The sequence below is a fragment of the Ranitomeya variabilis genome, chromosome 6, assembly GCF_051348905.1.
Source record: "Ranitomeya variabilis isolate aRanVar5 chromosome 6, aRanVar5.hap1, whole genome shotgun sequence".
NCBI classification, from domain to species: Eukaryota; Metazoa; Chordata; class Amphibia; order Anura; family Dendrobatidae; genus Ranitomeya; species Ranitomeya variabilis.
The window spans coordinates 243,458,569-243,484,864 of record NC_135237.1 but is presented as its reverse complement, the minus strand read 5'-3'; the positions used below and the strand labels follow the sequence as shown (position 1 = coordinate 243,484,864).

The 26,296-nt window shown below is 46.6% G+C and overlaps 1 protein-coding gene across 1 annotated transcript in view; it reads right to left on the bottom strand.

Annotated features, from left to right (window-relative positions):
* ZNF830 (zinc finger protein 830) overlaps positions 1 to 11,956 on the bottom strand; it is a 255,034-nt gene extending 243,078 nt beyond the window's left edge. The window contains exons 1-2 of the mRNA XM_077269538.1: positions 11,616 to 11,956; positions 1,807 to 1,906 (exon numbers count right to left, since the gene is read on the bottom strand). Of these exons, the coding sequence (XP_077125653.1) occupies positions 1,807 to 1,906; positions 11,616 to 11,728 (213 nt within the window). The 5' untranslated portion in view covers positions 11,729 to 11,956. The remainder of the gene's footprint in view (positions 1 to 1,806; positions 1,907 to 11,615) is intronic.
* Between the last annotated feature and the right edge of the window lie 14,340 nt (positions 11,957 to 26,296).

Here is a 26,296-nt window from a genome sequence, read left to right as displayed (position 1 = left end):
GAAAAATAATAAAATAAAACCTATATATTGATTCTATTTTTCCATTAGCGTTAGGGTGGGGGCTAAAGTTAGGGTTGTGGTTATGGTTGGGATTAAGCTCGGGGGGGGGGGGGCAATGTCCAACATGGCGCCACTATTGATTCCAGCCAATTTTGCTTTCAAGAAGTCAAACGGTGCTCCCACCCTTCTGAGCCCTGCCGTATGCCCAAACAGTGGGTTTCCCCCACTTACAGGGTATCAGCGTACTCAGGAGAAATTGCACAACAAATATTGTGGTCCATTTTCTCCTGATACCCTTGCGAAAATAATTGCGAAAGTAAATTTTTTGTAAAATGTTCATTTTTTCCTTCCACATTGCTTTAGTTCTCATGAAGCACCTGAAGGGTTAATACACTTCTTGAATGTGGTTTTGAGGACCTTAAGGGGTGCAGTTTTTAGAATGGTGTCACTTTTGGGTATTTTCTGTTATATTGACCCCCGAAACTCACTTCAAATGTGAGGTGGTCCCAAAAAAAAAATGGTTTTGTAAATTTTGTTGAAAAAATGAGAAATCGCTGGACAGCTTTAACCCTTATAACTTCATAACTAAAAAAAGTTTCCAAAATTGTGCTGATGTTAAGTAGACATGTGGGAAAGGTTATTTATGTGGGAGTTGGGGGTTTAGCTCAGGGCTTAACAAGAGATAGGGACAGGTCGGTAACTTAGGCCTCCCTACCTTCAAGTGTACCCCCAAGTTAAGGAAAGTCAGGACTCCCCCTAGCCTGAGGGGCAGTTCAGGAGCCCAGGTTCCTCATCTCCTGTTTTCCCATTACTGCCCCGTGACAGACACTAGCTGACTGCTAGTACTTACAACCAGACAGAGGGAGAATGAGTTAACACCAGCACCTTGATGAGAGACTATAGGTTTTAAACCTTCAGCAAGAGTGTGTTATTTAGCAGCAGAAGGTGGAGAGCTAATCACAATGACCTTCTACAGGCAGATCCAGGATGATTGTCTGTCACACCTGACACACCAGTGACAGCAGGAGACTGATTGCAGTGATGTGTCACTTACTAGGCTGTATGCTGTAGTTTCAGTGCAAGCAGTGTTTTTATATGCAGGAGAGTAACACTATCTGACTACAGATCACATGCAGAGCAGTCAGGCTAATCTGTGTAACCCAACCCCACCACTGAGTAGCAGCTTACTCACACTGCACTGTGAACACAGCAAGCAGCCTATGCGGGTTGTGGGCAGGTTATACACAGAATAGAAGATTTGGTTCTGCGTCATCTCCATCAGACAAAACAGGGATTCTGTGAAAACACAAAGCAGCCCATTAAGTGACACATCCCTAGAATCAGGCTTTCTTGCCCTGTGTTATGTTGCTCTCTTATAGGGAACCTGTCAGGTCTCCCATGCCATCCGACCAAGTATCATTCACTAATTTATGAGTAAATTCTCTGCCTAACCAGCCCTGTATAACATTTTTCTGAAAAAATTAGGTTTGAAAAAAGCATTTAAATTGCCCCGTTGGCTATGCTAATGAGGGCTTTGACTAGTCTCCCCAGACTAGTCAGCCCTCTTTCCATGCCCCTGTCGGCGTGATAACATGATATGCACAATCGGCGTCATTGCCAGTCATGCAAATCTGGCGCAAGCACGCCGCTGATTCCGATAGCGTTACTGCGTCTCTGAAGCCGGGTGTAAGTTTGAAAGATGTCTTCCTGTCATGTGCAATGCAATGTCATGGAGATTAAAGAAAAAAATTCTATTAACTTAGCTACTGTTGAACACAAAGCAGGGTATGTGGTGGACAGTCTTACCTCTTTATGCTGCTTTCCTAGGATGTGTGCTTGCCACAACAATTCACTCTTTATGGGTATGTTGCAGACCACACAGGATAACTGGCCAAGGCTGTTGTATGTATACAATGTATGATTAAGGCTTATAACAGAACAACACTGAAAGCATAAGCTGCTACACTATGGACACTCACTAATTAGTGCACAGCAAGGGCTCATTTACAAGGTAGTTTTTCTTCACACATGCATATAGAGGGTTTTGGGTTGTTGTTTTTTTTCACAGAAAGTACAAGAACAAATTAAAGCCTGTCAGTATTGTCTTTTTGGGTGACTGAAAGTCCACATATTATATTAAAAAAAAATTAATTAATGTCATTCTAGCGGCAGCAAAGCGCTGTCCATTTGCTACTTGCTGGTAAGAGAAACCTCCATTACACACAGGTATAACAGTGAAAGCAGTGAATATTCATTATCTTTAATAGCGGGCACACCTATTCGCTGGGCAGCTGCAGCTAACACTGTGCCCGCTATTAAAGATCAATAAATAGTCACTTCTCTCCACGCCTATGTGCGTAGAGTGCAGTGAATATTAATTTCTCTTTAGCAGCGGGCACAGGAGTTAGCGGCAGCCGCCGGCTTCTGCCTCCTGTGACCCTCCACCGCCGCTCCCCCACCTCCCTATCCACAGCTACAGCCCGGGCTATAAGACGCACCCCGTTTTCCTCCACATTTTTGGAGGAAAAAAGTGCGTCTTAGGGTATGTGTCCATGTTCAGGATTGCTTCAGGCTTTGGTCAGGATTTTATGCAGGTAAAATCCTGACCAAAAATGCACCTGAGGTCACTGGCAGGTCACCTGCGGTGTTCCTGCGTGTTTTGCTCATTGTAGCAACATGCTGCGTTCTGAAAAAACGCACCGAATGTGCGTTTTTGTGGGAAAAACGCATGCGTTTTTTAATGCACAGTGGAGAAGGGATTTCATGAAATCCCCTCCACTATGCTGTAACATCTGGACGCTGCGTTTTTGACGCTGCGGCTCAGCGCTGCGTCAATAACGCAGCGTTTCCTGAAAGTGGACACATACCCTTATAGTCCGAAAAAAACAGTACTGTTATTGTGAACAGTTAAGCAAGTTGAAGATAAACCGATCTCTAAAAGGACTAAAGTTAAAGATGACCCATGGCAAAAAGAAAAACATATTTTCAACTTTTACATTTTAAAAATTCCAAAAATGAAAATGGGCCACTGCAAAACTTTGGGCAACCTTGGAGATGTATGTGCTCATATAACTTTGACCAAGGATTTAGACCTTAATTAGTTCACTATTACCCAGCTTTACAAAAAACCCAACCTTCTCTAACCTAGTGCCAAAAAACAGCAGCCATGGGTTCTTCTAAACAGCTGCCTAGAACTCTGAGAATGATGGTGGAGGCCCACAAAGCAGGAGAAGGTTATAAAGAGAAGATAGCAAAGCGTTTTCAAGTTGTCATGTCCTCAGTTCAAAAACTAATTAAAGGGAACCTGTCAGCAGGATTGTGCATAGTAACCTACAGACAGTGTCACGTCGGCGCCGTTGTACTGATTACAATGATACCTGGGTGATGAAATCCGTCTTGTGGTTGTTGTTTAATGTTTATTTTCAGTTCCGAGTTAATGATATGCTCCTGCTCCGGGGCGGCCTGTTGGGGGTCTTCATGTGATGCTCTGATTAGATATTCATAATGCAGACTGCTGACAGGTCACTGATCCCTCACTGACCTGCCCCCTAGTTTGCATAATAAATACAGTGCGTGCCTTGCGAAAGTATTCGCCCCCTGGAACTTTTCAGCCTTTTCTCACATATCATGCTTCAAACATAGAGATACCAAATGTAAATTTTTGGTGAAGAATCAACAACAAGTGAAGCACAATTGTAAAGTTGAACGAAATTTATTGGTTTTTTGTTTTTGTTTTATTTTTGTGGAAATTCAAAAACTGAAAAGTGGGGTGTGCAATATTATTCGGCCCCTTTACTTTCAGTGCAGCAAACGCACTCCAGAAGTTCAATGTGGATCTCTGAATGATCAATTGTTGTCCTAAATGTCTAATGATGATAAATATAATCCTCCTGTGTAATCAAGTCTCCGTATAAATGCACCTGCTCTGTGATAGTCTCAGGGTTCTGTTAGAAGCACAGAGAGCATCATGAAGACCAAGGAACACAACAGGCAGGTCCGTGATACTGTTGTGGAGAAGTTTAAAGCCGGATTTGGATACAAAATGATTTCCAAAACTTTAACCCCTTAACGACCGCCGATACGCCTTTTAACGGCGGCAGTTAAGGGTACTTAAACCACAGCACCGTTAATCAACGGAGCTGTGGAAAAAGTGAATAGTGCCCCCTACAGTCAGATTTTCTCTGGGGTCTCGGTTGCCGAGGGTAGCCGAGACCGCAGAGAACATGATTTGGGGGATTTTCACCGACCCCGGGTAATTAACCGTTTACCGGCGGTCGCAAATAAAACGTGATTTGCCATTTAATTTCTCTGTCCTCCTATGTGATCGCACATCAGAGGATAGAGAAATGGGGTCCCCGATCGCCCTCCCGGATACTCACCCGTCTCCCCCGGTGCTCCTCGTGGCTCCCAATGGGCGCCGCCATCTTGTTCCGGCAAAAAAAATGGCGGGCGCATGCGCAATGCGCCTGCTGGCACCCGGAAGATCTTTGGGGTCTCGGCTGCCGGGAGCAGCCGAGACCCCAAAGAACATGATAGGGGTCAGTTTTTTACAGACCTCCGTTTTGCCATCGCCGGTAATTAACTGTTTACAGGCGGCAGCAAAAAAAAAAGCGATGTGTGATTCTCTGTCCTCTGATGTGATCGCACATCAGAAGGCAGAGAAACAGGGGGATCGGGGACCCTGTTATAATTACCGGAGTCCCTGGGTCCTCCTGCGTCCCCCACTGGCCGCCGGCTTCTTCCTCCGGTAAGAAAATGGCGGGCGCATGCGCAGTGCGCCCGCCATGATCTGCCGGCGGGCAACTAGAGGAGTTGTGCTAAAGTTAGGGTTAGGGCTAGGGTTGGGGCTAAAGTTAGGGTTAGGGTTGGGGCTAAAGATAGGGCTAGGGTTCGGATTAAGGTTAGGGCTAGGGTTGGGATTAGGGTTTGGATTAGGGTTTGGAATAGGGTTAGGGTTGGCATTAGGGTTACGCGGGATTAGGGTTAAGGTTAGGGTTGAGATTAGGGTTAGGGGTGTATTGATATTAGGGTTAGGTTTGAGGTTAGGGGTGTGTTGGGTTTTGATTAGGGTTATGGTTGGGATTAGGGTTAGGGGTGTTTTGGAATTAGGGTTGTGATTAGGGTTATGGTTAGGGTTGTGATTAGAATTATGGATCGGGTTTGGATTAGGGGTGTGTTGGGGTTAGGGTTGGAGTTAGAATTGGGGGGTTTCCACTGTTTAGGTACATCAGGGGGTCTCCAAACGCAACAGCCAATTTTGCACTCAAAAAGTCAAATGGTGCTCCCTCCCTTCTGAGCTCTGCCGTGCGCCCAAACAGTGGTTTAGCCCCACATATGGGGCATCAGCGTACTCAGGACAAATTGGACAACAACTTTTGGGGTTCAATTTCTCCTGTTACCCTTGGGAAAATAAAAACTTGGGGGACTAAAAAATCTTTTTTGTGGAAAAAAAAAAATATTATTTATTTTCACGACTCTATATTATAAACTCCTGTGAAGCACTTGGGCATTCAAAGTTCTCATCACATATCTAGATAGGTTCCTTGGGGGGTCTAGTTTCCAAAATGGGGTCAATTCTACTGTTTAGGTACATCAGAGGCTCTGCAAATGCAACATAACGCCCGCAGACTATTCCATCAAAGTCTGCATTCCAAAACAGTGCTCCTTCCCTTCCGAGCTCTGCCAGGCGCCCAAACAGTGGTCCCACTCCCCCCACATATGGGGTATCAGCGTACTCAGGATAAATTGCACAATAAATTTCGAGGTCCAATTTCTCCTGTTACCCTTGTGAAAGTAAAAATTTGGGGGTGAAAAGATCGTTTTTGTGGAAAAAAATATGATTTTTTTTTTAATTTTCATGGCTATACATTATACACTTCTGTGAAGCAGTTGGGGGTTCATAGTGCTCAACACTCATCTAGATAAGCTCTGTGGGGGGTCTAGTTCCTAGGTTCCTTGGGGGGGATCTAGTTTCCAAAATGGGGTCACTTGTGGGGGGTTTCTACTGTTTAGGTACATCAGGAGCTCTGCAAATGCAACATGACGCCTGCAGACCATCCCATCAAAGTCTGCATTGCAAACGGCGCTCCTTCCCTTCCGAGCCCCGATGTGTGCCCAAACAGTGGTCCCCCCCACATATGGGGTATCAGCATACTCAGGACAAACTTGTCAACAAATTTTGGGGTCCAATGTCTCCTTTTACCCTTGAGAAAATTAAAAATTGCAGGCTAAAAATCATTTTTGAGAAAAAAAAAAAAGGATTTTTTATTTTCACGGCTCTACGTTATAAACTTCTGTGAAGCACTTGGGAGTTCAAAGTGCTCACCACACATCTAGATAAGGTCTTTAAGGGATCTAGTTTCCAAAATGGGGTCACTTGTGGGGGGTTTCCACTGTTTAGGCACATCAGGGTCTCTCCAAAAGCGACATGGCATCCGATCTCAATTCCAGCCAAATCTGCATTGAAAAAGTCAAATGGTGCCCCTTCTCTTCTAAGCCCTGCTCCCAAACAGTGGTTTACCCCCACATATGGGGTATCGGCGTATTCAGGAGAAATTGCACAACAACTTTTGTGGTTCATTTTCTCTTTTTACACTTGTAAAAATAAAAAAAATTGGTTCTGAAATAAAATGTTTGCAAAAAAAAGTTAAATGTTCATTTTTTCCTTCCACATTGTTTTAGTTCCTGTGAAGCACGTAAAGGGTTAATAAACTTCTTGAATGTGGTTTTGAGCACCTTGAGGGGTGTAGTTTTTAGAATGGTGTCAAGTTTGGGTATTTTCTGTCATGTGCACCCCTCAAAGTGACTTTAAATGTGAGATGGTCCATAAAAAAAATGGTTTTGTAAATTTTGTTGGAAAAATTAGAAATCGCTGGTCAACTTTTAACCCTTATAACTTCGTAACAAAAAAAATTTGGTTCCAAAATTGTGCTGATGTAAAGTAGACATGTGGGAAATGTTATTTATTAACTATTTTGTGTGACATATCTCCCTGATTTAAGGGCATAAAAATAAAAAGTTTGAAAATTGCAAAATTTTAAAAATGTTTGCCATATTTCCGTTTTTCTCATAAATAATCGCAAGTAATAAAGAAGAAATGTTACCATTAACATGAAGTACAATATATCACGAAAAAACAGTCTCAGAATCAGCGGGATCTGTTAAAGCGTTCCAGAGTTATAGCCTCATAAAGTGACAGTGGTCAGAATTGTAAAAATTGGCTCAGTCATTAAGTACCAAATTGGCTCTGTCACTAAGGGGTTAAACATCCCAAGGAGCACTGTGCAAGCGATCATATTGAAATGGAAGGAGTATCATACCACTGCAAATCTACAAAGACCCGGCCGTCCCTCTAAACTTTCATCTCAAACAAGGAGAAGACTGATCAGAGATGCAGCCAAGAGGCCCATGATCACTCTGGATGAACTGCAGAGATCTACAGCTGAGGTGGGACAGTCTGTCCATAGGACAACAATCAGTCGTACACTGCACAAATCTGGCCTTTATGGAAGAGTGGCAAAAAGAAAGCCATTTCTCAAAGATAACCATAAAAAGTGTTGTTTAAAGTTTGCAACAAGCCACCTGGGAGACACACCAAACATGTGGAAGAAGGTGCTCTGGTCAGATGAAACCAAAATCAAACTTTTTGGCAACAATGCCAAACAATATGTTTAACATAAAGACAACACAGCTCATCACCCTAAACACATCATCCCCACTGTCAAACATGGTGGTGGCAGCATCATGGTTTGGGCCTGCTTTTCTCCAGTAGGGACAGGGAAGATGGTTAAAATTGATGGGAAGATGGAGACAAATACAGGACTATTATTGAAGAAAACCTGTTGGAGTCTGCAAAAGACCTGAGACTGGGACGGAGATTTGTCTTCCAACAAGACAATGATCCCAAACATAAAGCAAAATCTACAATGGAATGGTTCACAAATAAACATATCCAGGTATTAGAATGGCCAAATCAAAGTCCAGACCTCAATCCAATCGAGAATCTGTGGAAAGAACTGAAAACTGCTGTTCACAAACGATCTCCATCAAACCTCACTGAGCTCAAGCTGTTTGCCCAGGAAAAATGGGCAAGAATTACAGTCTCTCGATGTACAAAACTGACAGTGACATACCCCAAGCGACTTGCAGCTGTATTTGCAGCAAAAGGTGGTGCAACAAAGTATTAAGTTAACCCCTTCATGACCCAGCCTATTTTGACTTTAATGACCTGGCCTTTTTTCAAATTCTGAACAGTGTCACTTTATGAGGTAATAACTCAGGAACGCTTCAACGGATCCAAGCGGTTCTGAGATTGTTTTTTCGTGACATATTGGGCTTCATTTTAGTGGTAAATTTAGGTCGATAATTTTTGCATTTATTTGTGAAAAAAATGGAAATTTAGCAAAAAATTTGAAAATTTCAAAATTTTCAAATTTTGAATTTTTATTCTGTTAAACGAGAGAGTTATGTGACACAAAATAGTTAATAAATAACATTACCCACATGTCTACTTTACATCAGCACAATTTTGGAAACAAATTTTTTTTTTTTGCTAGGAAGTTATAAGGTTTAAAATTTGACAAGCGATTTCTCATTTTTACAACGACATTTACAAAACCATTTATTTTAGGGAGCACCTCACATTTGAAGTCAGTTTGAAGGGTCTATATGGCTGAAAATACCCAAAAGTGACACCATTATAAAAACTGCACCCCTCAAGGTGCTCAAAACCACGGTTAAACTAGTTAATAGGCGCGGGCAGATCGCGATTCTGCCCGCACCTATTACGGGCACGTCAGCTGTTCAAAACAGCTGACATGTCCCGGCTTTGATGCGGGCTCATCGCCGGAGCCCGCACCAAAGCGGGTCTTCTGACCTCGGACGTACTATCCCGTCCGAGGTCAGAAAGGGGTTAATTGCCTAAACAGTGGAAACCCCTCAATTCTAACTCCAACACTAACCCCAACACACCCAACCCTAATCCCAACTCTAGCCATAACCCTAATCACAACCCTAACCCCAACACACCCCTAACCACAACCCTAACCCTGACACACCCCTAACCCCAACACACCCCTTACCCTAACCACAAGCCTAATCTTAACCCTATTTCCAACCCTAGCCATAATTCCAACCCTAAGGCTACATATGCCCACGTTGCGGATTCGTGTGAGATTTTTCCGCACCATTTTTGAAAAATCCGCAGGTAAAATGCACTGCGTTTCACCTGCGGATTTACCGCGGATTTCCAGCGTTTTTTTGTGCGGATTTCACCTGCGGATTCCTGTTGAGGAACAGGTGTAAAACACTGCGGAATCCACACAAAGAATTGACATGCTGCGGAAAATACAATGCAGCGTTTCCGCGCGGTATTTTCCGCACCATGGGCACAGCGCATTTGGTTTTCCATAGGTTTACATGGTACTGTAAACGTGATGGAAACCTGCTACGAATCCGCAGCCAAATCCGCACCGTGTGCACATAGCCTAATTCTAACCCTAACCCTAATTCTAATTCTAACTCTAACCCTAGCCCTAACCCTAACCCTAATGTAAACATAAAAGTAAATATATTTTCTTTATTTTTATTATTGTCCCTACCTATGGGGGTAATAAAGGGAGGGGTTCATTTACTATTTTTTTTTATTTTGATCACTGTGATAGGTTTTATCACAGTGATCAAAACGTACCTAGAACAAATCTGCCGGCGGGCGCACTGCGCATGCGCCCAATATTTTGAAAGATGGCGGCGCCCATGGAGCAGACGGACGGACACCGGGAGGCTTGGTAAGTATAAGGGGGGGAGAAATAGGAGCACGGGGGGGTGTTGGAGCACGGGGGGGGGTGGGATCGGAAAGGAGGACGGGGGAGCGGACAGGCGGACCGAGGGCAGCGGAGCACAGGATGGAGGACTGGGGAGGCGATCGGTGGCGGTGGGGGGCAGATCAGGGTTTCCAGCCATGGCCGATGATATTGCAGCATCGGAAATGGCTGGATTGTAATATTTCACCATTTTCATAGGTGAAATATTACAAATCGCTCTCATTGGCTGTTTCACTTTCAACAGCCAATCAGAGCGATCGTAGCCACAAAGGGGTGAAGCCACCCTGGGCTGAAGTACCACTCCCCCTGTCCCTGCAGATCGGGTGAAATTGGAGTTAACCCTTTCACCCGATCTGCAGGGACGCGTCCCTCCATGATGCCACATAGGCGTCACAGGTCGGATTGGCACCGACTTTCATGACGCCTACGTGGCGTCACAGGTTGGGAAGGGGTTAAAGGGGCCGAATAATATTGCACGCCCCACTTTTCAGTTTTTGAATTTCCACAAAAATTTATAATAACCAATAAATTTCGTTCAACTTCACAATTGTGTTCCATTTGTTGATTCTTCACCAAAAAATTACATTTGGTTTTTTTATGTTTGAAGCATGATATGTGGGAAAAGGTTGAAAAGTTCAAGGGAGCCGAATACTTTCGCAAGGCACTGTACATACTGAAGAAAAAAACCCTTCTGCAGGTAGGTGCTGGTTGTGGAACACATCGGTATGGGATTTCTTGAAATTCCATCCACTATGCTGTAACATCTGGACGCTGCAGGCTTGATGCTGCATAAATAAGCAGAATCAAATCCGCAGAAGCTCATGATGGTGGGCACGAAGCCTAAAGGCAAGAAGCAAATAATCCAAAAGATATGTGGTCAACATCCAGTTATCATGTACAGCACACATGTAGAGGGCCTGTATACACACATACGGACATCATCCAGCTCTCATTTACAGCACCATGTAGAGGGACTGTATACACACACACGGCCATCATCCAGCTCTCATGTACAGCACACATGTAGAGGGACTGTATACACACACACGGCCATCATCCAGCTCTCATATACAGCACACATGTAGAGGGACTGTATACACACACGGCCATCACCCAGCTCTCATGTACAGCACACATGTAGAGGGACTGTATACACACACGTGGCCATCATCCAGCTCTCATGTACAGCACACATGTAGAGGGACTGTATACACACACGGCCATCACCCAGCTCTCATGTACAGCACACATGTAGAGGGACTGTATACACACACACACGGACATCATCCAGCTCTCATTTACAGCACCATGTAGAGGGACTGTATACACACACGGCCATCATCCAGCTCTCATGTACAGCACACATGTAGAGGGACTGTATACACACGTGGCCATCATCCAGCTCTCATGTACAGCACACATGTAGAGGGACTGTATACACACACGGCCATCATCCAGCTCTCACATACAGCACACATGTAGAGGGACTGTATACACACGTGGCCATCATCCAGCTCTCATGTACAGCACACATGTAGAGGGACTGTATACACACACGGCCATCATCCAGCTCTCATGTACAGCACACATGTAGAGGGACTGTGTGTGTGTGTGTATGTATATATGTATATATATATATATATATATATATATATATACACACACACACACACACACACACACACACACACACACACACACGGACCTTACAATGCCTCTGCAGGAGAGGCTACATGGTGCTGTCCGCTCATCCACGTGACTTTTCCGTTCAATCCACAGTGATAAGAAGGATATTTAGCCAGAGGGGACTCGATCTTTTTCTTGGCTGCAGTCTCCCTTTGCTTTGCCTTCATTAACCGCCTCAGCTCATCCTGGTGTATTAACTTTTTCTTTCCGGGGGCCGCCATGTTTCTCCACCCGTCTCACCTAATACACGTCACGTCCTGTTGGTGTAATGTGATGACTTCGGCACAAGGGGCAAAGCCTCGATATTCGGCGGCGTGTAGAGCGGAGACGTTGATTTTTAGAGGATCACACTGTAGCCGCCGGCTGAGTGCTGAGGTGACTGGAATGGAGGACCTCCCAAAGTTACTAACGCCGAGAATGGAGCGGCTATGGGGAGCTCCCATACAGGCTCCATTGTAGTCCCCTCTTCTGGCTTTTTAAAGATTTTTTTGCTGAAGTCTTTAATGGAGCGAACACCACAAGTCAGACATGATTTATTTTTACACTTATATTTTATGTATTTGGACAAAAATAATTTTTTTCACAATTTATAAAACTTCTTTTTGTGGCTTTTTTTTTTTTTTACTATAAATAGATCCAGGGACTGTATACACACACATGGCCATCCTCCACTATATATTGGGACGTCGGTAGGGTTGCCTCCTCCACTATATATTGGGACGTCGGTACAGTTGTCTCCTCCACTATATATTGGGACGTCGGTAGGGTTTCCTCCTCCACTATATATTGGGACGTCGGTAGAGTTGCCTCCTCCACTATATATTGGGACGTCGGTAGGGTTGCCTCCTCCACTATATATTGGGACGTCGGTAGGGTTGCCTCCTCCACTATATATTGGGACGTCGGTACAGTTGTCTCCTCCACTATATATTGGGACGTCGGTAGGGTTTCCTCCTCCACTATATATTGGGACGTCGGTAGAGTTGCCTCCTCCACTATATATTGGGATGTCGGTAGGGTTCCCTCCTCCACTATATGTTGGGACGTCGGTAGGGTTGCCTCCTCCACTATATGTTGGGACGTCGGTAGGGTTGCCTCCACTATATATTGGGATGTCGGTAGGGTTCCCTCCTCCACTATATGTTGGGACGTCGGTAGGGTTCCCTCCTCCACTATATATTGGGACTACGGTAGGGTTGCCTCCTCCACTATATGTTGGGACTACGGTAGGGTTGCCTCCTCCACTATATGTTGGGACGTCGGTAGGGTTGCCTCCTCCACTATATATTGGGACGTCGGTAGAGTTGCCTCCTCCACTGTATACTGGGACATCGGTAGGGTTACCTCCTCCACTATATATTGGGACGTCGGTAGAGTTGCCTCCTCCACTATATATTGGGACGTCGGTAGGGTTCCCTCCTCCACTATATATTGAGACGTTGGTAGAGTTGCCTCCTCCACTATATATTGGGACGTCAGTAGGGTTCCCTCCTCCACTATATGTTGGGACGTCGGTAGGGTTCCCTCCTCCACTATATGTTGGGACGTCGGTAGGGTTGCCTCCTCCACTATATATTGGGACGTCGGTAGAGTTGCCTCCTCCACTATATATTGGGACGTCGGTAGGGTTGCCTCCTCCACTATATATTGGGACGTCGGTAGGGTTCCCTCCTCCACTATATATTGGGACGTCGGTAGGGTTCCCTCCTCCACTATATGTTGGGACGTCGGTAGGGTTCCCTCCTCCACTATATGTTGGGACGTCGGTAGGGTTCCCTCCTCCACTATATATTGGGACGTCGGTAGGGTTGCCTCTTCCACTATATATTGGGACGTCGGTAGGGTTGCCTCCTCCACTATATATTGGGACGTCGGTAGGGTTGCCTCCTCCACTATATATCTATATATTGGGGCGTCGGTAGAGTTGCCTCCTCCACTATATATTGGGACGTCAGTAGGGTTCCCTCCTCCACTATATATTGGGATGTCAGTAGGGTTCCCTCCTCCACTATATATTGGGACGTTGGTAGGATTTCCTCCTCCATTATATATTGGGTCATCGGTAGTAGTGATGAGCGAGCATACTCGGTAATGATCGTTACTCGCCTGAGCATCGCTGTACTTGCAGTACTCGGTGAGCACCGAACATTTCCGGGTTTGCTCGGCGGCAGCTCGGGTCTCTGCCCTGCATGATTTGGTGCTCTTTACAGAGCCAATCAACATGCAGGGATTGTCTGCACGCACTGTAATACCGCAACTATCTTTGTTGTGGAATTACAGTGATTGGCTGGCCGCATGGCGTCATCAGGTCTATAAGAGACCTGACGCCGGCATGCTCGCCGCATTCAGCTCCTGAATCAGACAGTGTAGGGAGAGCTGCTGCCGTGATAGGGTCAGATTTGTGCTATTAGGGCTCATTTCCACTTGCGAGAAAAACGGACGAGTGCAATCCGATAAAAAAAATCGGATTGCACTCGGACCAATGTTATTCAATGGGTGACATCTCATCTGCGATTTTTTTCTCAGCTGAAATCGGACTGAGAAAAAAATCGCAGCATGCTGCGCATTGCTGCGATTCTCGAACGAGACTCGCCAATGTAAGTCAATGGGTGCGAGAAAAAAAATCTGTGTCCTTTGAGAAGCCGGCAATTCAGTGCGGTGCACAGTAAAATCACACTGACAGGTTAGAATAGAATAGATAAAATAAATGTCTACACATAGTATAGGTATCTATAATATAATGCTGGGAGCGTCATTCTGTCCGAAGCCTTTATAGACTGCGCAAGCGCCGGCGCAGTCTGGACCCCACAGAGTGACGCTTCCAGGAGATCGCGGTATGCGTAAGCACTGAACGCACACCGCGATCTCCAACGGAGAAGCAGGGACGTGCCAGGAGGGTGAGTATGCTATATTCACCTTTCCCCCGTTCCACCGCTGCGCGCCACTCTGTCCTCCACATCCTCTGCCTGTGACATTCAGTTCAGAAGGCGCGATGACGCACTTAATGCGCGCCGCCCTCTGACTGAACAGTCACAGCCAGAGGACCCAGAAGACGGAGCGGCACGCAGCAGTGGATCAGGGCCAGGTGACTATAGCAAGTGCCGGGGGCCTGAGCTAGCGGCGACTCCGGCACCTGACCCCCACAGCGCGCCGGTGTCCCCGCCTGCTCAGGCCCCCCAGCACTCGGCGCCCAGCGATGATAGGTGAGTATGTTATTTTTTTTTTTTTTTATTGCATCAGCATACAGGGCATATAATACTATGGAGCATCTTATGGGGGCCATCAACCTTTATGGATCAGCATACAGGGCATATAATACTATGGAGCATCTTATGGGGGCCATCAACCTTTATGGATCAGCATACAGGGCATATACTATGGAGCATCTTATGGGGGCCATCAACCATAATGGAGCAGCATATGAGGCATATACTATGGAGCATCTTATGCAGGCCATCTACCATAATGGAGCAGCATATAAGGCATATACTATGGAGCATCTTATGGGGGCCATCAACCATAATGGAGCAGCATATGAGGCACATACTATGGAACATCTTATGGGGGCCATCAACCTTTATGGAGCAGCGTATGGGGCATATGGATGGGAGCATTAAATTACAGAACGGTGGCGCAGGATGGGAGCAGCACATTACAGAACTGTGGCGCAGGATGGGAGCAGCACATGACAGAATAGAGCAGCACATGACAGAATAGGGCAGCACATGACAGAACGGAGGTGCAGGATGGCAGCAGCACATGACAGAACGGGGGTGCAGGATGGAAGCAGCACATGACAGAACGGGGGCACAGGATGGGAGCAGCACATGACAGGATGGGGGCGCAGGATGGGAGTGCAGCGCCCCAGAGTCCTGGTCGTTGCAGTACTGACGCTCCGCCGCTAAGGGGAGTGATGGTACGTCTGATGGCACTTAAGGAGTTCACCTGACCAGGTATCACAGTCACACTTTACACTTCACATTCTGGCCACCAGGGGGAGCAAAGGGTTCTATGTATTAGGCCACTCCTCACAATCTGGTAAAACTGGGGGCTGGATAGGAAGTTAGTCAGAAGCTGACTGGGTTGGAACCAGGCAACATCCTGTGGCAGGGGGTGTTGCAGGGGAAGATTCAGGGGGGTCTCTGTCAGGGGTGGGATCCTGACAGTGGCCTAGCGAACAGAACAGAACGTTACGGAGCCGCGCCTGCACTCGAATGCGGTGGCATCCTAAGAAAGGAAAAGAAGCGAGGTTTACTGTGGAGAAGTGAGAAACGAGATCGCAGCAAAAAGGAGATAAAGCCAGTAGGAGTCATGTCGTAAGATCGAGGCAACATCCTACTGAGGCGCGTAGCCGGTTGCCGGAACGCCGAGGAAGTATTAAGCTCCAAGCAATACTTCAAACAGCGGCAGGACAGTTAATTTTAGGTTGGCTGTCTCACCTAAATCACCTAAGCAGACATAGGAGGCAATTGTGGGAGAGGGGCGACGCTAGGGTCCCGGAAGAACTCCAGGCCTACCCGTCATACGGGTGCGTCCTATCCATATCATCTGGGGGACGGAGAAGAACATCAGAATAGATACGAGTTGTGAGAGAAGAACATCAGAAACAGACACAACAGTTGTGAGGACTATCCCGTGGTGCTCAGCAGGGAGGTACTACAACACACAGGCGCTAGAAGGTAGGCACTGATTTCCACCTGCAAAGGGAACTCTGGATGTGCCTTCAGACCGGCCGGTCTCAGCCAGCCCTGTTAGCAGTACTCTGGATTGAGGATCCTGAAGCCTTCAGTAAAGAGGTAAAGAGACTGCAACCCTGTGTCCTCATTATTCATCGCTACCTGCACCACGCACCATCATCTCATCTTTCATTGGACGCCCTGTTATGGTGACCTGGTGGTTAGGAGCACTAGGAATGACCTGATGAGCAAACTAGTAATACAGGACCAGTTCTGGGAAGTGGGAGCTCTGCTGACCGCAACCCCTAATCCTATCACAACAACTAGAAATAGCCGTGGAGCGTACCTGACTCTGCCTAGACGCCTCTTCACAGCCTAAGAGCTAACTACCCCTAAAGATAGAAAATAAAGCCTACCTTGCCTCAGAGAAATTCCCCAAAGAAAACAGGCAGCCCCCCACAAATATTAACTGTGAGTTAAGATGGAAGTCACAAACACAGGAATGAAATAGGTTTCAGCAAAGGAGGCCAGACTTAACTAAAGAGACTGAGGATAGAAAAGGCAACTTTGCGGTCAGCACAAAAAACTATAAAAACCACGCAGAGTGTGCAAAAGAGACCCCCGCACCGACTCACGGTGCGGAGGTGTCACTCTGCATCCCAGAGCTTCCAGCTAGCTTGGCAAAATCATGATAGCAAGCTGGACAGAAAACAGATAAACAATTTAACTAGCAGGGACTTAGCTTTTGCTGGAGTAGACAGGTCATCTGCAAGATCCAAGAGAGAACTGAACCAGTACTAGAACATTGACAGCTGGCATCAAGTAACGATCTGAGTGGAGTTAAATAGAGCAGTGTTATGATCCCAGTGGCTGGGGATCACAGGAAATACTAGCTAAGTAACTAAACATAGACACGAGCTCTAGGGAGATGGTAACTGGACTGACCGCAAAACCTGATCCTATCCAAACACACTAAAGGTAGCCGGTGAACGTGCCTAAAATCCTGGACGTCTCGACACAGCCTGAGAAACTGACTACCCCTAAAGAGAAAGCAAGACCTCACTTGCCTCAAGAGAAATAACCCCAAAGATATAGGAAGCCCCCAACAAATAATAACGGTGAGGTAAGGAGAAAAGACACACGTAGGAATGAAAACAGATTCAGCAAATGAGGCCCGCTAATACTAGATAGCAGAAGACAGATAGCGAACTGTGCGGTCAGCAAAAAACCCTACCAAAATATCCACGCTGAGAATTCAAGAACCCCCACACCAACTAACAGTGTGGGGGGAGAAACTCAGCCCCCTAGAGCTACCAGCAAGCTGGGAAATCACATATTGGCAAGCTGGACAAGAAACAAATAGAACACTGATGATCAAAAAATGAACAAAACGGAAACTTAGCTTCTCTTGAAGAGACTGGGAGCAAGGTAGTCAGAAGGAATCAGAATAGCACTGAATACATTGACAGCAGGCATAGACTGAGAGTCCAAGTGAGCTTAAATAGAAAACCAGCCCACAGATAACGAGACAGCTGATGCCAGTCACAAACCTGCAGAAAGACAGCACTCACACAGTACCACTTGTGACCACAAGAGGGAGCCCAGAAATAGAGTTCACAACAGTACCCCCCCCTTGAGGAGGGGTCACCGAACCCTCATCAAGACCCCCAGGGCGATCAGGATGAGCCGCATGGAAGGCACGAACCAAATCGGCCGCATGGACATCAGAGGCGACAACCCAGGAATTATCCTCCTGACCATAGCCCTTCCACTTAACTAAATACTGAAGCCTCCGTCTGGAAATACGAGAATCCAAGATCTTCTCCACCACGTACTCCAATTCACCCTCAACCAGCACCGGAGCAGGAGGCTCAACAGAAGGAACCACAGGCACCACATACCTCCGCAACAAAGACCTATGGAACACATTATGAATGGCAAACGATGCTGGGAGGTCCAAACGAAAAGACACCGGGTTAAGGATTTCCAAAATCTTATAAGGACCGATGAAGCGAGGCTTGAATTTAGGAGAGGAAACCTTCATAGGAACATACCGAGAAGACAGCCATACCAAATCCCCAACACGAAGTCGGGGACCAACACCGCGACGGCGGTTGGCAAAGCGCTGAGCCTTCTCCTGTGACAACTTCAAATTGTCCACCACATGGTTCCAAATCTGCTGCAACCTATCCACCACAGAATCCACCCCTGGACAGTCAGAAGGCTCAACCTGACCCGAGGAAAAACGAGGATGAAAACCAGAATTGCAGAAAAAAGGCGAAACCAAAGTAGCAGAACTAGCCCGATTATTAAGGGCAAACTCGGCCAAGGGCAAAAAAGTCACCCAATCATCCTGATCAGCAGAAACAAAACATCTTAAATAAGTTTCCAACGTCTGATTAGTTCGCTCGGTTTGGCCATTCGTCTGAGGATGGAAGGCCGACGAAAAAGACAAATCAATGCCCATCTTAGCACAAAAAATCCGCCAAAATCTGGACACAAACTGGGATCCTCTGTCAGACACAATATTTTCAGGGATGCTGTGCAAGCGAACCACATTCTGAAAAAATAAAGGAACCAAATCGGAGGAGGAAGGCAACTTAGCCAAGGGCACCAAATGGACCATTTTGGAAAAACGATCACACACCACCCAGATGACAGACATTCTCTGAGATACTGGAAGATCTGAAATAAAATCCATGGAAATGTGCGTCCAAGACCTCTTCGGGACAGGCAAAGGCAAAAGCAAACCGCTGGCACGAGAACAGCAAGGCCTAGCCCGAGCACAAATCCCACAGGACTGCACAAAGGAACGCACATCCCGCGACAAGGAAGGCCACCAGAAGGACCTAGCCACCAAATCTCTGGTACCAAAAATCCCAGGATGACCTGCCAACACCGAAGAATGAACCTCGGAAATAACTCTGCTGGTCCATATATCTGGGACAAACAGTCTCTCTGGTGGGCAACGGTCAGGTCTATTAGCCTGAAATTTCTGCAGCACTCGTCGCAAATCTGGGGAAATGGCAGACAAAATCACTCCCTCTCTGAGGATACCAGCCAGCTCTGAAACTCCCGGAGAGTCAGGCACAAAACTCCTAGAAAGGGCATCAGTCTTCACGTTCTTCGAACCAGGCAGGTACGAGACCACGAAATCGAAACGGGAGAAAAACAACGACCAACGAGCCTGTCTAGGATTCAGGCGCTTGGCAGACTCGAGATAAATCAGATTTTTGTGATCAGTCAAGACCACCACACGATGCCTAGCTCCCTCGAACCAATGTCGCCACTCCTCAAATGCCCACTTCATAGCCAACAACTCCCGATTACCAACATCATAATTCCGCTCGGCAGGCGAAAACTTTCTTGAAAAGAAGGCACAAGGCTTCATCACAGAGCCATCAGAGCTTCTCTGCGACAAAACAGCCCCTGCTCCAATCTCAGAAGCATCCACCTCGACCTGGAAAGGAAGAGAGACATCAGGCTGACATAAGACTGGAGCTGAAGAAAACCGGCGCTTCAGCTCCCGAAAGGCTTCCACTGCCGCAGGAGACCAATTAGTCACATCAGAACCTTTCTTGGTCAAATCCGTCAACGGCTTAACCACGCCAGAAAAATTAGCGATGAAGCGACGGTAAAAATTAGCAAAACCCAAGAACTTCTGAAGACTCTTAACAGATGTAGGCTGAGTCCAGTCATGAATAGCCTGGACCTTGACTGGGTCCATCTCAATAGTAGAAGGAGAAAAAATAAAACCCAAAAAGGAAACCTTCTGTACTCCGAAGAGACATTTTGAGCCCTTCACAAATAAAGCATTAGCACGCAGGACCTGAAACACCATCCTGACCTGCTTCACATGGGACTCCCAATCATTAGAAAAGACCAAAATGTCATCCAGATACACAATCATAAATTTATCCAGATATTCTCGGAAAATGTCATGCATAAAGGACTGAAACACAGAAGGAGCATTAGAGAGTCCAAAAGGCATCACCAAGTACTCAAAATGGCCTTCGGGCGTATTAAATTCTGTTTTCCATTCGTCCTCCTGATTGATACGCACAAGGTTATACGCACCACGAAGATCTATCTTGGTGAACCAACTGGATCCCTTAATCCGAGAAAACAGATCAGACAATAATGGCAAAGGATACTGAAATTTGACCGTGATTTTATTTAGAAGACGATAATCTATACAAGGTCTCAGAGAACCATCCTTCTTGGCCACAAAAAGAATCCTGCACCAAGAGGGGAGGAGGATGGGCGAATATGTCCCTTCGCCAAAGACTCCTTTATATAACTCCGCATCGTGGCATGTTCTGGTATAGACAAATTAAAAAGTCGTCCCTTAGGGAACTTACTGCCAGGAATCAAATTTATAGCACAATCACAATCCCTATGAGGAGGCAGGGCACCGGATCTGGGCTCATCAAATACATCCTGGTAGTCCGACAAAAACTCAGGGACCTCAGAAGGAGTGGAAGAAGCAATTGACACCAAAGGGACATCGCCATGAATCCCCTGACAACCCCAACTTGACACAGACATAGCTTTCCAATCCAGAACTGGATTATGGGCCTGCAGCCATGGCAGACCCAAAACTACAACATCATGCAAATTATGCAGTACAAGAAAGCGAATCACCTCCTGATGTACAGGAGTCAAGCACATGGTCACTTGAGTCCAATACTGAGGCTTATTCTCAGCCAATGGCGTAGCATCTATTCCCCTCAGTGGAATAAACAAAACCACAGCGCTTGGCAAACGACAAATCCATAAGATTCAGGGCAGCACCTGAATCCACAAAAGCCATAACCGAGTAGGATGACAAAGAACAGATTAAAGTAACAGACAAAATGAACTTAGGCTGTATAGTACCAATGGCGACAGGTTTAGCGATTTTTTTTAAGCGCTTAGAGCATGCTGAGATAACATGAGTAGAATCACCACAGTAAAAGCACAACCCATTTTGACGTCTATGACTTTGTCGCTCAATTCTAGTCAGAATTCTGTCACATTGCATTGACTCAGGTCTCTGTTCAGAGAACACCGCCAGAGGAAGCGCAGATTTGCGCTCCCGCAAACGCCGATCAATCTGAATGGCCAAAGCCATTGAGTCATTCAGACTTGCAGGCGTGGGGAACCCCACCATAACATTCTTAATGGCTTCAGAAAGACCTTCTCTGAAATTTGCAGCCAGGGCACACTCATTCCATTGAGTAAGCACCGACCATTTCCGAAATTTTTGACAATACACCTCAGCTTCATCCTGGCCCTGAGAAAGAGCCAGCAAGGCCTTTTCTGCCTGGTTCTCAAGATTAGGTTCCTCATAAAGCAGTCCAAGCGCCAGAAAAAACGCATCCACATTCAGCAATGCAGGATCTCCTGGCGCCAGAGAGAAAGCCCAATCTTGAGGGTCGCCGCGTAACAAGGAGATAACAATTTTAACTTGCTGAGCGGAATCACCAGAGGAACGAGGTCTCAAAGATAGAAACAATTTACAATTATTCCTAAAATTCAGAAACCTAGATCTATCTCCAGAAAACAACTCAGGAATAGGTATCTTTGGCTCAGACATAGGGCTATGAACAACAAAATCCTGAATATTTTGCACCTTTGCAGCAAGATGATCCACACTAGAAGTCAGACTCAGAATATCCATGTCTGCAGCTGAGCTCAAAACCACCCAGAGATTAAGGGGATGAGAGAAGCTAGACAGACTGCAGCAAAGGAGGAAAAAAAAAAATTGTACTCAGGACTTCTTTTATCCCACTTCATGCGATGCATTAAACACTTTTGTGGCCTGCTGTACTGTTATGATCCCAGTGGCTGGGGATCACAGGAAATACTAGCTAAGTAACTAAACATAGAACCCCCAGACAACTACCCCTAAAGAGAAAGCAAGACCTCACTTGCCTCAAGAGAAATAACCCCAAAGATATAGGAAGCCCCCAACAAATAATAACGGTGAGGTAAGGAGAAAAGACACACGTAGGAATGAAAACAGATTCAGCAAATGAGGCCCGCTAATACTAGATAGCAGAAGACAGATAGCGAACTGTGCGGTCAGCAAAAAACCCTACCAAAATATCCACGCTGAGAATTCAAGAACCCCCACACCAACTAACGGTGTGGGGGGAGAAACTCAGCCCCCTAGAGCTACCAGCAAGCTGGGAAATCACATATTAGCAAGCTGGACAAGAAACAAATAGAACACTGATGATCAAAAAATGAACAAAACGGAAACTTAGCTTCTCTTGAAGAGACTGGGAGCAAGGTAGTCAGAAGGAATCAGAATAGCACTGAATACATTGACAGCAGGCATAGACTGAGAGTCCAAGTGAGCTTAAATAGAAAACCAGCCCACAGATAACGAGACAGCTGATGCCAGTCACAAACCTGCAGAAAGACAGCACTCACACAGTACCACTTGTGACCACAAGAGGGAGCCCAGAAATAGAGTTCACAACAGAGCAGCCAGCCTAGAACTAAATGAGGTCAGCTGGAAAAGGAACCTCAGAACCAGCAGTTCCACTCACAGCCACCAGAGGGAGCCAATGGACAGAACTCGCCGAAGTACCATTCATGACCACAGGAGGGAGTTCGAGAATAGAATTCACAACAACGCCCCTTAGCAGGGTCACGGACCGGGTCCAGCCACCGTGACAACCCCAGGACCGAGACAGAAAGGCCCGGTACCGAGTACCCCACGGCCCTGCGTCTGGGGGCGCTCCAACTTGGCGTCACGAACAGGATCTACTTAAGCCTGAAGAATCAGGTCATGTGTGCCTTGGAACTGTGTCTGAATTGTGCTTGAACTGTGATTTATTGCAAAGACTGTGGATTGCCACTTGCCGCCAAAAGTTCCCGCCAAAACTGCCGCCATTGCAGCGCCACGGGGAGCGCAGAAGAAGAAGAAGGGCGTGCCATGGCAGGAGACTATCAAAACGGTGCCAAAAGTGGCGACCGCCCCCTCCGACTACTGTTACGAGATGACGACCTGCCCAGAAGCAGAGGAGAACCGCCCCCTGATTTGCAACGGCGGGAACGAGAGGAAGAAGAAGCTACGCCCTCAGAAAATGGAGTAGCAGTGTGCATGTGCCACCGAAGATCCTGGAGCAGGGATGGCGACCAGCGAGTCCCAGAGCGACGGCGAAGTGATTCCGGCCTGTCCTCGCCCACCGGAGACGGACCCGAACCCACCGCAGCTGGAGGATCCGGACCTCTCGGAGCTACAGGCGGCGGAGACGAGCCAGCCTGTTGTGAATTCCATTCTTGGACTCCCTCCTGTGGTCAGGAATGGTACTTTGGTTAATTCTGCTCTTGGACTCCCTCTGGTGGCTTTGAGCGGAACTGCTGGTCACTGAGGTCGCTGGCTCAGCTGCCCTCATTTATTGTCATGCTGGCTTCCCTATTTAACTCCACTCAGATCGTTACTTCTTGCCAGCTGTCAATGTCTCAGTATTGGTTCAGATCTCTCTTGGACTTCTCTGGTGACCTGTCTACTTCAGCAGAAGCTAAGTTCCTATTAGTTCATTTGTTGTTGCGGTTTCCTGAATATGTTTCTTAGTACTGCTAAATACTAGTCCAGCTTGCTATCATGATATTTCCTTGCTAGCTGGAAGCTCTGGGGGTGCAGAGTTGCACCTCCACACCGTGAGTCGGTGCGGAGGTCTTTTTGCACACTCTGCGTGGTTTTTGTAGTTTTTTGTGCTGACCGCATAGTCCCCTTTTCTATCCTCTGACTATTTAGTGAAGACTGGCCTCCTTTGCTAAAACCTGTTTCATTCCTGTGTTTGTGACTTTCCTCTAAACTCACAGTTAATATATGTGGGGGCTGCCTTTTCCTTTGGGGAATTTCTCTGAGGCAAGGTAAGGCTTATATTTCTATCTTTAGGGGTAGTTAGCTCTTAGGCTGTGAAGAGGCGTCTAGGGAGAGTTAGGTACGCTCCACGGCTATTTCTAGTGTTTGTGATAGGATTAGGGTTTGCGGTCAGCAGAGTTCCCACTTCCCAGAGCTTGTCCATATTTTTAGTTTAACCATCAGGTCATTCCGGGTGCTCCTAACCACCAGGTCCATAACACCAGCCTATCCCGAACATGGAGCCAGCCGATGCGAGGCAATGGAAGTCAGAGTTGTGCCAGGAGGCCGCCCTGGAGGAACCGCTGTCCGGGCTGCAGCCGATTCCAGTGTCCTCGTCAACGGAACCGATCGACATTGGTGGGACCACATCAGATGCAGGTATGGAAAGCGTCCCGGCTCCCCCGACCGATCCTGCTCCCGTGACCACTCCCCAGCCCGACAATAACCGAGTTTTCACCGCTGAGCTGGTAGTGATAGCCCCAGGCACCATGGAGAAGCTGGTGCCTCCGTTACCACCAACGATGGGGAAACCACTAGATATGAGCTCAGAGGGGGTGATCTTCCAGTGGGGCACCCCACGGATCGGGCCGGATGGGGCCAGGCAGGAGGGCCTCAGCATTGCTGCGCTCACCTGGGAACAGTATAAGCAATGCTTAATTCTACAATGGCAAAACCAAAAAGAGACAGAACCAAATGACCCACCAAAAGTACAAAGACCAAAGACTGAACACAACAGGAGGAACTCGGTAAGGCAGGGGACTGTACTAGCCTTTCACCCGAAGCGGGGTTGGGGCTCTATACAAGAACCGGGACTGCCGACTGAAATCTTCTTTACCAGCTACAATGTGAAAACCCCGTTCCGCAATAGATGTGACAATCGGCTACCATGTAAAGGGGACCAGGTGACCTACACTCGCCACCAGAGTGCGCAGGGGTGGTGCGCTCGAGACGTCCAACGATGCGAGCCTGCAGTAGCGCCACCTGTTGTCCCGACTACGACTAACCCGGATTTGACCAACGCCACTACTGTCGCCACGGTGTGTATTATCGCCGCTACTGAACTTGCAACCACAGCTGACATTCGAATCCAGACACCGGGTGATCTGACCGCGTCTGGGAGACCAACCAATGATACCAATACTGCATCTGCCGAGGACAGAGGACCGCAGCCTTACCGGCCGGAGAGTGTCCGCCACCAGCTGATGCAGTGTAACCTCCTGTAAAGATAAACCTCGGAACCACGAGTATGTAAATAGTTAACTGTTTGTTTTCCTGCTTTTTGTTGCTAATACCCAACCAGGGTTGTTCTTAAAGGGATCAAATCGTTTACCCGGGATCCCTATTGCTTTTTATTTTTGCTCTTGTTTTTCTTTTATTTTTGCTTTTGTTCCACAATGTTACAAAGACTGCCGAATCATGGACGGTGAATGGTTCACAAACTGTATTGTAAATAGTTCTCACCTTCTTAAAGGTGCCCCTTACTGGTTTTACAAGAAGGAGAGCTTTGTGAGGAGACTGTTCCTGAGTACAGCATGGAAGCTCTTGCCTTAACTGGACTTGCAGATAGAGAGAGTCTGCATTACCTCAAAGAGACTTGGCTCCCTCTTAAAGGGAACGTTCACTAGTTGCACTTGAAGTATAATGTTGTCTTAAAAGAAAGTAGATGGTAATAATGTTTTATATAGGAGTCATATGTAGTTAGCTACGTAGATAGTTTTAGAGAATGTTTAATAATGTTATTAGAGAATGAGGACAGAAAAGAGTTGAAAGCTGAATTTCAATAGAGTAAACTCGTAGGGGTTAGTGTTGTGAAATTGGATTCTGGGCTCCCCCGGTGGCCACTGGTGGAATTGAACTTGTGTGCATCATCCTCTCTGTTCACCTGTTCCCATCAGGATGTGGGAGTCTCTATATAACCTTGCTCCTCTGTCAGTTTCATGCCGGTCAACAATGTAATCAGAAGCCTTTCTTTGCATGTTCCTGCTACTAGACAACTCCCAGCTAAGTTGGACTTTCGTCCTTGTTTGTTTTTGCATTTTGTTCCAGTTCACAGCTGCTGTTTCGTTACTGTGTCTGGAAAGCTCTTGTGATCTGAAATTGCCACTCTGGTGTTATGAGTTAATACTAGAGTCTTAAAGTAATTTCTGGATGGTGTTTTGATAGTGTTTTCAGCTGACCATGAAAGTGCCCTTTCTGTCTTCCTGCTATCTAGTAAGCGGACCTCGATTTTGCTAAACCTATTTTCATAC